This window comes from Rousettus aegyptiacus, unplaced genomic scaffold, assembly GCF_014176215.1.
Source record: "Rousettus aegyptiacus isolate mRouAeg1 unplaced genomic scaffold, mRouAeg1.p scaffold_m13_p_4, whole genome shotgun sequence".
NCBI classification, from domain to species: Eukaryota; Metazoa; Chordata; class Mammalia; order Chiroptera; family Pteropodidae; genus Rousettus; species Rousettus aegyptiacus.
The window spans coordinates 40,611,461-40,626,030 of record NW_023416307.1 but is presented as its reverse complement, the minus strand read 5'-3'; the positions used below and the strand labels follow the sequence as shown (position 1 = coordinate 40,626,030).

The following is a 14,570-nucleotide window of genomic DNA, read 5'->3' as shown; positions in this document are numbered from 1 at the left end:
AAGTAGGTGGCTATTGTCTTTGCTCAGTGGCTCAAAAAATGTCAAGGTTAGTATCTGAATCCCTTGGCCTTCCTCTTGGCATTCAAGCTGACTGTCTCAGCTCTAGGCATTACATCCTTATTCAAGGCAAAAAGAACGGGGAGAGGTGCAACATTAGTGATACATCCATTTTTATCAGGTTAGTAAAACCTTTCTAAGAGGCTTCTAAAGAATTCTTAAGTCTCATTTTGTCAGACTCTGTAATATGGTTATAGAGGAGGCTAGAAAAGGGAAGATAATTATTAGCTCTGTAGACAAAGCAAGCAAGAGAAGAAATAGAAATAGATTTGGTGTTAGCTATTCAACAGTATTTGCAAAAGAATATTCGTAAAACTGGTAACAGGCTTGAAAAGGAGTTCAGAGCCTTTTAGAGCAACAGTTGCATTGTTTGAATAAGTACATCGCTTCCCAAAATGGATTTCTTTGAAAGGAGTAGCACTTATTTGGAAGTACAAATTCTACATTATTATAAGTTTTAAGGCAAATTATCACCATCCTCACCATGTGATTTCTGAGAAGTTGAACTAGAGTGTGGATTCAAGAGTGCTGAAGAAAGAGCATTCTAAGCAAGTGGTAGTAGCTATACCATATTTGAGTTTCATTTGTTTCCATGTGCCTACTAGTCACCACCTAGATGTACAAGTTCTAAAAACACTCCTGTGTTAGAATTTACATATGGTAAAATATATAATTATTAAGTGTATAGCCCATGCATTCTGACAAATGTTTATACCTGTGCAACCATCACCTAAAGGTAATTTCCATCATTCTAGAAAGTTCCCTTTTGCCCCTTTCCAGCCAAGTCTCACCACTTCAGGCAACCACCCTTGCTTATTATCACCATAGGTTATTTTTCCCTGTTCTTCAGCTTCATATTTATAAGTGGAATCACACAATGTCACAGTATGTGCTCTTATTTGACTCTTTTTGCTCAATAATGTTTTTGAGATTCCTCTATGACGTGTGATCAGTTTTTTGCTAAGTATTACTCCATTGTATGAATATACCACAGTTTATCCTTTCCCCTTTCATGGAAATTTAAGTTCCAATTTTTAGCTATTAGAATAGAGCTGCCTAGACCACAAGCATTTTAAACAGTACCCAAGAGGGACTTGTTCATCTCTCATCTTCCAGTTAGTTTCCTTTTTTGGTGCCTCTGCTTTTCCTTGTCTTAGTGAATAGTACCCTTTCTTTTCAGTTATTCAAAATAAAACTAACAATGTTCTTGACCTCTTCTAACAGGTAATTGACCTTTATTAGGGGTGGGCTTGGTGGTAGAGATACAGTGAATATGGAAGTGATAATCTAGTTGTGGTACAGGCAATAATTGAGATAGGTATAAGAGTATATACTAGATGCTTTAGGAGTACAAAGGAGACAGCCAGCCTGGGGGAGTTAAGGAAGGCTTTCTGGAGGAGAAGATAAATTGAATTCCAAAGGGCACAAAAGTTACCAAAGGGAACTATGTACCAGAACAAGGGAGTAGCAGTGCTGAGAAATTATGGGGTTTAAAGCAGGGAAATGACACTATGTGTTTAATAAAATTTGGAGGATGAATTGGATTAGGGCAATATTGGAAGCAGTGAGCTCTGTGAGGAAATGGTAGACTATTCCAAGCCAGATGGGATGAGCTGAAGAGTTATATTGGAATTAGGGAGAGATTTTTGGCTCTGATAGGGCATTTGAGAAGTAATGTGAGGAAAGAGGAAGAACATGTAACATTAAAAAAAAATGTTTGAAGTTCGGTAAACTGTTGCTGTAATCCAGACATGAGGTAAGGGACTAGACTAGGAATGAAAAAAATTATTTGATAGAGTTGGTTTTTAATTGGACGGTAGAATAGAGAACTCAAATGACTTCAGGATTTTTTACCCCAGTGATTGAGAGAACTGTGGTCCCACTGAAAGAATGCAGAAGTCAGAAAATGGAGCTGTTTGTAGACGGGGATGGGTACTCAAGTAATGGGGAGCATATCAAAGTGGAAATACTCAATATATAGTTGTAAATACAAGGTGAGAAAATTGAAGTTAGGACTAAAGAAATATATGTGGGTTATTTATATGCTTAGAAGTCATCCAGGCCACAGAAATGAAGTCTTTAACTCAACCAAAGTGTTTCATGGGGCTGGGTTACAAAGATGAGAAGGCCTGTCTGATTTCTGCTTTAAAGGAGCTGTGAGTCTAGGAAGATACTATATTTATAAAGTATAATGAGAACAAACAGGAAGGGGCCTCTACATTGTCTACCTAGGGGAAGTTAGTTTTACAAATTAAAAATAAAAAGCTTCAGGAATTTATATGGGTTGAGTTTGAATGGAGGGTGTACGTAGGAACTTTTGGAGCCTTTAAGCATATCTTTTACTAAGGGATAGGGGAAAAGTGGAAGCCACCAGGAAAGTGAATTTGAGGAGCAGGGAATGCAGTCTTACAGGAGTTAGATGCTGACAGGTGTAATTAGTAGTATCAGATGTTTTGAGGAGGTCAAGCTATAGGGACTCAAGACAGTTAAACCCTTTTCAAAACATTTGGTGGTGTCCCCAAAACTGGTAGCTAAATGAAAAGGGGGATTGGTGGGGAATATCCATCAATTTATAATGGTCAGTTCTTATTCAGGGAAATAGTTATTTCAGTTTGGAGTGACTTCAGGGATAATACGTACATTTAAATGTTTGCTCTGGAAATTGACCAAATTTTAAACAAAGTAAAAGCCATACTGTGCTAATTCAAACTTACAACTTGGCATTATCTAGCCTTTTTTCTTTTTCAGATCCATTTTTCTGCACTTTGCTTTCTCATTTAAAAAAAGTTATTTGTAATTATAGTTGACATACAATGTTACATTAGTTTCAGGTATGCAACATAGTGATTAGACATTTGCCTTACGAAGTGATCACAGTCAATAATATATTTAGTTATTATTAATATTATTGACTATATTCCCTGTGCTGTATATTATAGCCCTATGACTAATTTTATAACTGGCAGTTGGTACTTCTTAATCTCATTCACCTTTTTCATCCATTCTCTCACTCCACTAGAGTTCTTCAGCTTTTTGTAGGACTGTAGACCCTGGAGGATGGATACACAGTAACAGCCCAAACAAGTCCCACTAAAGTTACCCTACTTTGTGTCTCCCCTTTTCCAGAAAGGCACAGTTCAGTTATTTGACTTTGAATCCTACCTGTAAGTAGGAATCTTGTCTTTTTTGGAGCCATTGAGATGGTGACAATACAGGCCAAGTGGAAAGGCACTAGTGGTTGATGTTTGCAAGATGCAGCTCTGTTTCTAATCTGTTATTTTCTCCTATAGGTTTAACTTTTTTATTCAGCAAAAATGTGGATTCAGAAAAGCACCCAGGAAGGTTGAACCTCGAAGATCAGACACAGGAACAAGCGGTGAAGCATATAAGAGAAGTGCTTTGATTCCTCCTGTAGAAGAAACAGTTTTTTATCCTTCTCCCTATCCTATAAGGACTCTTGTAAAGCCTTTATTTTTTACTGTTGGGGTAAGAGCTCACATCACTAGGTGTTACCTACCTTGCTGCAGGTGTAGTATTTAAGTACTGTTTTACTTGTTTGGGCTTCCTTAAAGACAAGTAGAAGTTGGGGGGAGACAAAAGGATCTGGGTACATGGGATCATGAATGATTACAGGAGAACATAAATTTAATAATTGCGGTTAGAATCTGGTTCACTTATATAAGTACTAGAGAAGAAACTTATGGGCCTCTTATTTGGTATGATGTTTCAAGTGATAGCAAGTTGATATTTTGAATTTTTTTGAAAACTTAGCTGTAAATAGGCCCCAAGGTACTGTGAAGTTAAAAAAAGAAAAGGGGAAACAATGAAAAGTTCTTTTCACCTAATAGGTTTCACTGTGCCTGATATTCCTTCTTTTAGTTTGTAAAAAGCAATGAAAATGAAATGTTGTTTAAAACTATGTATGGATTTATTTCTCTCAATTTTTTTTTTTTTTTTTTACAATATATTTCATGTAGTTTACAGGCTGTGCATTTGGATCAGCAGCTATTTGGCAATATGAATCACTGAAATCCAGGGTCCAGAGTTATTTTGATGGTATAAAAGCTGATTGGTTGGATAGCATAAGACCACAAAAGGAAGGAGACTTCAGAAAGGAGGTAAAGGAAAACATGCCTTTCTTTGTTCTAGTTCATAGTTCTTGAAATCTGGTTATTTACAAAGTGTTTTTAGTTAATGGCAACATTAAATCAGTAGATGTGAAATCAGTACAGTTAATATTCTTCTTTATAGTCAAGTATTTATTAATGTTTTGTATATCTGGCAGTGTTTTACTTGGCAGTGTCCCATGTACTTTGTCCCTCTACACATGTGTATCAAGAATCACAAGGGATAGTTGTTAATGTTTTGGGGCCTCTCCTAGACCTACTAAAGTTTTTTTTCCTTCTCAAAATATAGAACGTTATTTTAGGTGATGAGATTTTCATAAGTACTTGGTTCACAGAAGTCATTTCTTACAAAATAATGAAGATAGCTGTTTGTACAGAGACTCACATTGGGGCCACCACAAAAGTACAAAGGACAGTGTAAGCATGGGAGAGCCCAGTGCTCTTGTGCCCAGAGTCCTCAAGGAGAAGCCAGCGCTCCTGGCTCCCTCTCACCCCGTGCTACCTACCTAACCTGAGAGAGCAGCACCGAGGGCCCAGCGGAACCAATCTGGGAAGGGACAGCAACCCCATCAGGCTGGTGAAGACTGTGTATGAAAGGCTGAGTGGGAGTTGATTGCTCAGGCTCCTGCAGAACAGATCTTGCATCCAGCTCCTTTCCTCAAGTAGTCAGGGCAGGGTCTGAGCCCACCTGGCTCTGGAACCTTGAGACACTCACAGTACAGTTTAGTAAAGCTCTTTGGAAATTGGCCGTCCTCTCTTTGCTCAGGCTACTGACCCTACTGCAGGCCTGGGTACTTGGGACACAGGCATGAGACCTGGCCCTAGACAGGTGAGTGAGACAGGGATGGACCTGTTTAACTCCAAGGCAGAAAGTACTCAGTACCTGAGGGGCCAGAGAAAGGATTAGGGAGGCTTAGAGGTGGAAGAGCATTGTCACCTGGAGGGAGGAGGGTGGTCTGTGGAGATGGTAACGTCTGAGCTAAACTTCGAAGACCGCGTAGGACCTGGACATGGCACATGAAGAGAAGGGCATGCCAGGAAACAGACGTACTTGAAGTTTAAGGGTCACCGTTTCACTTACATCTCCTTGGCTGAGTTATTTTGATTCTTATTCCATAGTAGAATCACAGGGAGTTATTCAAAATACTTAATTAAGCCTTAAGGGTAGAGATACTATGTGGGTTTTTTAAAAGGTTCTTTCTCAGTGACACGACATCTACATCTCTCTGGTAAATACCCACTGTTGAGTGTTTCTGACTGCACTCAGGGAGTGTGGATGCAATGAAGTAAAATATAGTGCTTTTAGAGCTTTTCATTACTTCATATGCAAAGAGGTGGCTCTCTTTTCTCTTAATTATATTTTTTAAAATATTGCCTTTTAGACAAAACATATTTTATTTCACTTGACAATACTTATTAAGTACTGAGGCCAGAAGCTAATATGTGGATCCAGGTCCATTTTGTTTTTAAGTACCTGTTTTTTTTTTTTTTTTTTGTTGTTGTTGTTGTTTTTTTTATAATAGCACACTGCCTCTCCAACTTGGAGAGAAGTTCAGTGTCCTCTTCAGTTTTTTCCTTCCTAGGAACTTAATCCTGGCTAGCAAGAAGAACCTGAGAGGGCAGCCTTGGGTTTTCTTTTTCCTAATAAAAGTTTCTTCTAAATAAGGAGAAGGATTCATTCCGCTTTGTTTCCCCATATACACATATATAAGAAGCATGAGCCTCACCTGATTTAAAGAGGTTTTATGTCAGAAGAACAATAAATTTTATTTGTAGCTGAAAACTACGATAAGTAGCAGTGATTTTTATTCAGTACAATGTGTTCGAGAAATAGTAAAACTGACCTATTCCATAATCCCAGATTCAGCACATCTGCACTATAAAGTTTTATACAAATGGTTTTTTAGAATGATGAGAAATGAAACAAACCATAAACATAATCTCATCCCAAAATGGATTTATTTGTTATAAACAAATGATAGGTTATAAAATATAAAATCTATACCCATTAAAGAAAATTGAAATAATACATACGTATAACATGGGGAGTGAAAGTCCTGGGAGGCCCCGCTACACCACTACATAGTTGGTGAGTGGGGACCTTCCCTCCCACTCACTGAAGTTTAGAAGGAGATAGAATCCTAATCTTTCAGGGATACACACTGAAATTTTTATGGGTGAAATATGCTTAGGATTTGCTCTATAGTAATCAGTGAGCAGGAGGGAAGGGAGAGACGGGACTAGATGAAATAAAGTTGCCCATGTGTCAGTCATCACTGAAGCTGGATGATAGGGGTTCATTATACTAGTCTACCTTTTCAAATCTTTGAAGTTTTCCATGATTAAAATTTTTAAATAAACATTATAGCTATGAAATTGAATCACTTCGTATACAAATACGGAAAGAAATTCAAATTTAAAAATAGTTACAAAAAAAGCAATTTTAATAGAAAATATTCTCAGTCAAACTTTTAAAACTAGACTGGACCTTGGTGAATACTCACTTACTTGATACCTATCTATGTCTGATAGTGGAGTAAGTGCTTTACGTTGTTGGAATTCCTCAGAAAAGTACTGCTAGGTATCCGTTACTTATCTCCATTTTATAACCAGGAAACTGAAGTTTAGAAATAATTTGAGATCACAGAGCTAATCAGTGGCTCTGCATAGAGATTGTAGTCTGTCTACTATAAAGCACCCGTGCTCTCTACTTAAACATATTTATTATATCTGTTGTTCACCAGTGGTTTTTATATGCAGAAAGCATTTTCCTTCTGGATTTTCATTTTCCTAGGCTGAAAGTATTTACTATGTGGCGCTATGCAATTTTCCTTCTGTTTCAGATTAACAAGTGGTGGAATAACCTAAGCGATGGCCAGCGGACTGTGACAGGTTTGTGTTAGCTTACACATTTTAGCCATTCCAGGGAAGAGAAATCGAACAAAAAGGTACAGCATGTCACAGTCAATGGCTTTTGTACCATGATCACCAGTGGTTTAGAACACATAGGGAGTCTCTGTACCTTCAGGGTAATGTAACACTATAAAAAATAGTGTGGCATAAAAGTATACATGATGCTCTGGGTCAGTTATTTTCTTATTTTGATCCATCTTTGTTGTAGAATCTTGGCTTGTGAAATAGGTTATGAGTAATTATTACTTCTATTAAAGAAACTAACGGGGACATTAAGCACCTTCTTTATGCAGAATGCTTTATATGTTCTCTCCCTACCCCACAGGGTTCCTTACAGGTTAGTTATTTCCATTTTTACAGAGAAGGAACTTTTCGAAGGTCACGCAGCTAGTAAGTAGTAGAACTGAGTTTCAGAATCTAGGTCTGTCATTCGAAAGTCAATTTTCTCTTACCATGCTGTTTATAAAATCCTCTTTAAATGTAAGAAGCATGCCATGCATTTCATCATGATGATTTATTTTTGTTCTTTGTAAAGTTTTATGGAGAGACAAATCTGACTCTTCCAGGTAACACTTTTGTAATATCTTATGGACTTCATTATTTGAGAAATTTGGGGAAATGGATTTGAAAGTTCTTGAACAGTTATGCATATAGAAAAGAAACCTTCCTAAGGAAATAGCAAAATATTGCTTGTTCTCAAATATGGTTTGACTTAATGGTACTCTTCATTCTCCGGATCTGCCTAAGTAGAGAAAAGGTGTTTATCTTCATTCAGGATGTTTCCTCTATCTGAGAGTTCAATTTTTCTATTTCTTTTTTGAAACTTGATCCAGTCTTTAAGCTTATAGTTCAGACATTGCTTCCTATAGGAAGTGCATTCTTTTTCTGAAGTCATTGTACCATTTAATCATTTATAACACAACCTGCCTTACATAATTGTATATGTAGGATCCTTGAGGATAAGGATGATTTTCCATTTTGTTATGGCACTTAGGATATAACTTGCACACAGTATATGCACTCAGTCTGTTGAGTCAATGAATGTCGAAAGGGATCTTGAATCAAAAAGGATTGAGATTTTTCAGAGGTATATGCTATGCTGTAGAATTGATTAGTTGATAAAGTCTTAAAGTTAGCTCTATAGCACATCTGTTTCCATTAGGATTAATGTGTTTTGGGTTTTTGTTTTGAAAGTAAGCAAAATTAACAGCATTTCCTTAGACTAGCAAAGTTTTGATGTCCTTCTGTAGTTTCAGAGTATCTCGAAATTAGTTGATACCTGGTGTTCTTTGAATATGGTGAAGATTTTATGCCATTTAACCTTTGAGGAAATGGATCAGAATTTAAAACTTTTTTCATGCCAATAAATAGTTTATTCAAAGAAGTTGGTATATAATTAAAACTCAGAATTTTTTTGCCAACCCTTTTTTATTTTTAGGCAAATCAGTCATTTGGCATGCAGGACATAGCAGTTAAGAGAGAAAGACATGATCTAACTAGTAACTTGAGTATAAAGTGCTTCGAACCACATAAATGTGAATGATCATGCTAACGATCTTAAATATTTATTGTCAGATTATCTATGTAACTTTTAAGGCTGAGGAAATGCTCTTTGGATCTGTTTTGTTGTATCGCCTCGAGCTTCTCTTGGGGGGAGTAATTACTCTGGTAGCAATAATTCTAATGTCATATTTGTTAGGGATGTTTAATAATTAAATATACACTGAGATTCTTATGGTTAATAAATTTGTGCTTTAGTTATATTTTACCTCTTTTCAGAGGTGCCAATTCTTACCTTGCTTTCCCTTACCTTAGCTCTCCCAGTTGCTTCCCTAGGATGGTCCTAAGTGAGAGTGGCTCAGCTCCTGATTTTAATTGAAGATAGATTTATGGGATGACAGATTCACTCTGTACTACTTACTCTTTTCCTTGGATTGTAGATGTTTTCTAAGTGTTAGTTTTTGTTTCTTTTGGTATTTTGAAAGAACTTGAAAAGTCTTTAGCAAGCCACTGACAGAATTTCAAAGCTCTGTGAGACTAGTGTGCTGCTTTGGTTTTAGTATTTATACCTAGATAATGGCAGCATGAAAGCTCTAATAGGTTAAAGATTTCTGTTATTCCAAATATTTCATGTAAAGATTCCCTAGCATCTGAATGGGCTTATTAATTTGGATGGTAAGATTTTGTATATTGCAAGTTCATATAGCAAAATGTTTTATCCAAATACATTTGATTTCTAAGCTTGAGATAGCCAGTGGTATCTCAGATTTATTCATATTTCTTTGACTCCTAGGTTTGGATAAGAACAGTTCAAATCATAAGGGATACCTTTAATTTATTGTGTTGTTTAGATAGAGTCAGTGGTGAAGTGAAAAACCTCCCTTTGAGCTGAGAGTCCCTAATTTTTGGTTCTCTATCTCAACCTGTTCCTAGGAATCACTTTTTCAAGATGTGCTAGAGAACTGGTCTTATCTTTTTCTTTCGGTTTTGTTTTGTTTGTTTTGTTTTTGGTCTTAGTCTCTATTGTTACACAGAAATATCTCCCCAAACTCCACATTGCTCTGAAAAAACGGTTTTTACAAGTTCACTTAGTATTTAAGGGATGAAGGCGGAGCATCAGTTTGCATCCTTCAAAGTGAGACTTGTTACTGGTACTTTTGCAATTCAGCTAGTCGTCTGTTCTATTGCCTTGATCTGCAAGGCTTTAAAGCCTGTAATGGAGGTCCCCAGGCAATGCCAAAGAATATTTCTCCTACCTTTTCAGCTTTCAAGAATGCCTGTGAGGCACTTGCCAGGTTTTCCTGTTAGCTCAGGAAATGCTGAGAGGGAAGAACCTGTCACATTATTATATCTGATCAAGGAGGGGCAGGGAAGGAAGAGGATGGGAAGAGAATCTCATGAAAACTGTGCCCCAGTTCCTCTACTAGTCCATATCTACTGTCACCTCCAAAGTTGAGGCACTGCTCCACCCAAGACTCAAACCCTCTGTACCTCTAGAATCTGTTCTTTTTTTTTTGTTGCTGTTCTGTTTCTTCCGGAATTAGTTTATTTTTTAGTTGCAGTTTTCCCTCTCCTATACCTTTCAGGTTTTGGCCTGTACCCCCCAGACTGAGGTTTCCTTTCCTATTGCTGAGGTTGCTGGAAAGGCAATGTTTTACTTGGTCTTCTAGTTGATCTTGACTTTTTAATCCATCATTTTTTCCTTTAACTTGGCTTCCTAGTCTTCAGACAAGTTATTTCGGGGAAAGAAACTGATGGTTGAGTGCCAACTAGGCTTTAAGTACGGTGTTAGATACTTCACATACATATTATTAATCCTAATTATAACAGCCCTGTTAGTGGTATCCTCATCGTTCAGATGGAGTAACTGAGGCTCACAGAGGTTAAATAATTTGAGATGACAGGTCTAGAAAGGTTAGAAATGAGAAATAAACTCAGTTCAAACGATATGCTGCTGCTTATGTGTATAAGTCAGTGAATTAACACTCACTTTGTACAATAGTTAACCACAACTAATTACCTGCCTGGTAAACCACACTGTCTTCCCTCCATTCAAGGTATCTGAGTGCTGATTCACAGCCCAGATTGCAGCAGATTATCCCAAGGCAGCAGGCTGGAACTCAAGAGAAGAAAGGGAGTCCTTCATGACTACTTAGGGTATTCTTTGTCATAAAATGAATAAATGTCTATGGTAACATATTAGGTAATATTAAAGAATATATAAAGACTACATAAAGTGAAAAATAAATTTCTCATTGTAGACTTCCACTTCTGTAGGTCTTGTCTGCATTGCCTTTTTATTCCCTTTGTATTCTTCCAAAGCATCTATTTATATGTAGTCATTTATATCTATCTATGGTTTAAACACAAATGGTAGCATGCAATACATATTCTTTGGCACCTTGATTTTTTTTTTTCACTTAATATTTTCAAGGACATTTCATATTAATATAAGTAGATCTATTGCATTATTTCTTATATCGCAGTATAACACAAGTAGAAGAATGTACACATCAGATGTACAATTAATTTTCACTGAGCACATGTACATCACTAGCACTCAGATCAACAAAGAGAAATAACCAGCACCTCAGGCTCATTCTTTTTAATGGCATTATAGTAGTCCATACAAGTGAATACCATGTTACCAAGTCTTTTATTAGTGGGTATTTGGTTTGTTTTTTATCTTGATTCGGTAATTAATACTGCAGTGAATAACTTATATATAGGTCTTTGCACCCATATGCATTTATATTTTTAGGATAAATTATAAGAAATAGAGTTGCTGGGTCAAAGAGTATGTACGTTTAAAATTTTGTGTACTGTCAGGTTGTCTTAAAAAAAGTTGTATGCCAGTTTAAACATCCTCTAATAACAGAGAGAGTTTAAATCTTACTGATTTCTAAACGTTGCTCACAGGGGAGGTTAGATATTCTCACCTGCAGGAAAGGTGCACAGAAATAATAACCCCTTTTTGTGGTTAGTGATTATTGTGAAGATCTTTGCCTCCTTTGTTAAGACTATGTCCCGTCCTTTCCATCTTCCCATGATAGTTATGAACTATACATCTCAGTAGGAAGATAGAAGATGGGTAGTTTCTGGACTTCTTCGATTCCAGGAAGCTGTGGGACCAGTCCTTAGCTAATTTTGTGGATATTGCTCCAGAAGAGAAATTGTAGCCACTGTGCGAGGCTGACAGGATGATCCCTGTGTGTGGCCTTTGTTCCCAGGGAAGCTGAGATAGGGACCACTTGAATTCAGTTCTTTGGCTACCATTGGATGTGTATGCTTGTCAGTATCAAGACTGGCCAGGTATAGCTTCCTTCAAATAGAGGAGCTGTGAAAGAGTGAAGTGGCCCACCTCAGGAATAGGGAATCTATATTTAGCTACTGGACTCTGAGATGAGTCCTTTTTTAGGAAGAGAGAAAAAGAAGTTGTACCACCTTTCTTGGGCTAAGGTGGAAGGTAGTTTGAGATCATTGAACCAAACAGTGCTTCCCAAATCAATGTATCTTTTTTTTTTTTTTAATCAAGATATAATTCACTTGTAAAATTCCCCATTTAAAAGTATACAATTGAGTGGTTTTTAATATACTCACAAAGTTGTGCCGCTGTCATCATCTAGCCCCAGAACATTTTCATTATCTTGCAGAAACCCTGTACGCGTTAGTAGTCACTCCCCCTTACTCCCCTTAGCCTTAGGTAACCACTAACCTATTTTCTTTGTGGATTTGCCAGTTCTGGACATTTTGTATAAATGGAATCACATTAAATGTGGCCTTTTGTGTCTGCTTCTTTCACTTAGTATGGTGTTTTCAAGGTTCACCCGTGTTTTGACATGTGTCAGTACTTCAGTTCTTTTGATGGCCAAATAGTATTCCATTATATAAATATATCACATTTTGTTTTTCCATTCATCCGTTGATGAATATTTGAGTTATTTCCACTTTTTGGCTATATTATATTAATGCTGCTATGGACTTTCATGTGGACATAAATTTTCATTTCTCTTGCTAATATACCTAGGGGTGGAATTGTTGGGTTATGTGGTATTTTTAAACTTTTTAAAACTTGTGGTAAAATACACATAAAATGTACCAGCTTAATCATTTTTAAGTTTACAGTTCAGCAATGTTAAGCATATTCATATTGTCATGAAACATTTCCAGAACTTTTTGTTTTGTACAGCTGAAACTCTGTACTCATTACACAACAGTTTTCCTTTTTCTCCTTCTGCTCGGCCCGTAGTAACCAGCATGTCACTTTCAGATTTTTATAAATTGGACTACTTTAGATACCTCAGCTGAGTGGAATTATACAGTGCTTGTCTTTTTTGATTGGGTTACTTCACTTAGCTTAATGTGCTCAAGATTCATCCATATTGTAGCATGTGACAAGATTTCCTTTTTTAAGGCTGAATAATTTATTCCATTTTATGTATATACACCACATTTTATTTATCCACTCATTGATGGACCTTTGGGTTGCTTCTGCTTCTTGGCTGTTGTGAGTAATGCTGCTGTGAACATGGGTATACAAATAGCTTTTATTTCTTTTGGATATAAACCCAGAAGTGAGACTGCTAGATTATGTGGTAGTTCTATTCTTAATTTATTTTTTTTATTTTGGTGACAGATGAGTTAACGAAATCCAGTAAGTTTCAGGTGTACAATTCAACAGTAAGACACGTGTGTGTGTGCACACACACCCACACCCACACTGCATTGTGTGTTCACCACCCTATTTTTAATTTTTTGAGGAAACTTCATACTATTTTCCATAGCTGTTGTACCTTTTTACAATCCCACCAGTAGTGCACAAGGGTTCTAATTTCTACACATCCTTGACTACATTTGTTATTTTCTCTCTTTTTTTTTTTGGATAGTAACTATCCTAATGGATGTGAGGTGACACATCGTCGTGGTTTTGATTTGTATTTCTCTGCTGATAGCCATGTTGCATATCTTTTCATAACGTTGGCCATTCGAATATCGTCTTTGGATAAATGTCTGTTGAAGTCCTTTGCCCATTTTAATCAGATTTTTTGACTTTTTTGTTGTTGACTTGTAGTTCTTTATGTATTTTAGACTTTAACTCCTTATCAGCTAAAATGATTTGCAGATATTTTCCCACATTCTGTAGACTGTCTTTTCATTTTCTTAATTTGCCCAAGTTTTTAAGTTTGATGTTCAATTTGTCTTTTTTTGCTTTTGTTGCCTATGCTGTTGGGGTCATAGCCAAGAAGTCATTGCCAAATTCAATGTTATGAAGGTTTTCCCTTTTTTCCAGTGAGTTTTATAGGTTTTGGTCTTAATTTAGATCTTTAATCCATTTTTAATTAGTTTTTGTATATGGTCTAAGATAAAAGGCCAAGTTCATTATTTCGCATGTAGTATCCAATTTTTTCTATATTCTTTTTGAGGAACTTTCAAATTGTGTTTTAAAGTGGTTGCACCATTTTACATTTCTTCAAGCAATATGTAAGGATTTCGTTTGTTATTGCCCTTTTTCTCTCTAATGTATCAGCAACTACAATTATTTTTATAGCCTTTTTATTGAGATAAAATGTACATAACAAAATTTATCATTTTAGTCATTAAGTTTAATGGCAGTAAGTATATTCACAATGTTGTGCAACCCTCACCACCATTCATTTCCAGAAATTTTTCATCATCCCAAATGGAAACACTGTATCCATTAAATAACTTGCCATTTTTTCATCTTTATAGCCCCTGTTCTACTTTGTTTCTGTCTGTTGATGGCATTTGAATTGTTTCCACATTTTGACTATTCTAAATAATGCAGCTGGGAATATTTGTGTACAAGTCTCTGTTTTGAGTCTCTGCTTTCAATTCTTTGGTGTAAATAATTTAGAATTGCTGGATCATATGATAATTCTGTGTTTAAGTTTTTGTTTGTTTGTTTTTATGTTTAACTTTTTGAGGAGCTGTGAAACTGTTTTCCACGGCTGT

The 14,570-nt window shown here is 36.4% G+C and overlaps 1 protein-coding gene across 2 annotated transcripts in view; it reads left to right on the top strand.

The window, feature by feature from the left end:
- Positions 1 to 14,570, top strand: part of PARL (presenilin associated rhomboid like) — a 40,254-nt gene that overhangs the window by 6,826 nt on the left and 18,858 nt on the right. For both annotated transcript variants that reach the window (XM_036219059.1, XM_016137992.2), the window contains exons 2-4: positions 3,348 to 3,543; positions 4,035 to 4,175; positions 7,028 to 7,076. In XM_036219059.1, coding sequence (XP_036074952.1) covers positions 3,348 to 3,543; positions 4,035 to 4,175; positions 7,028 to 7,076 — 386 coding nt within the window. The remainder of the gene's footprint in view (positions 1 to 3,347; positions 3,544 to 4,034; positions 4,176 to 7,027; positions 7,077 to 14,570) is intronic.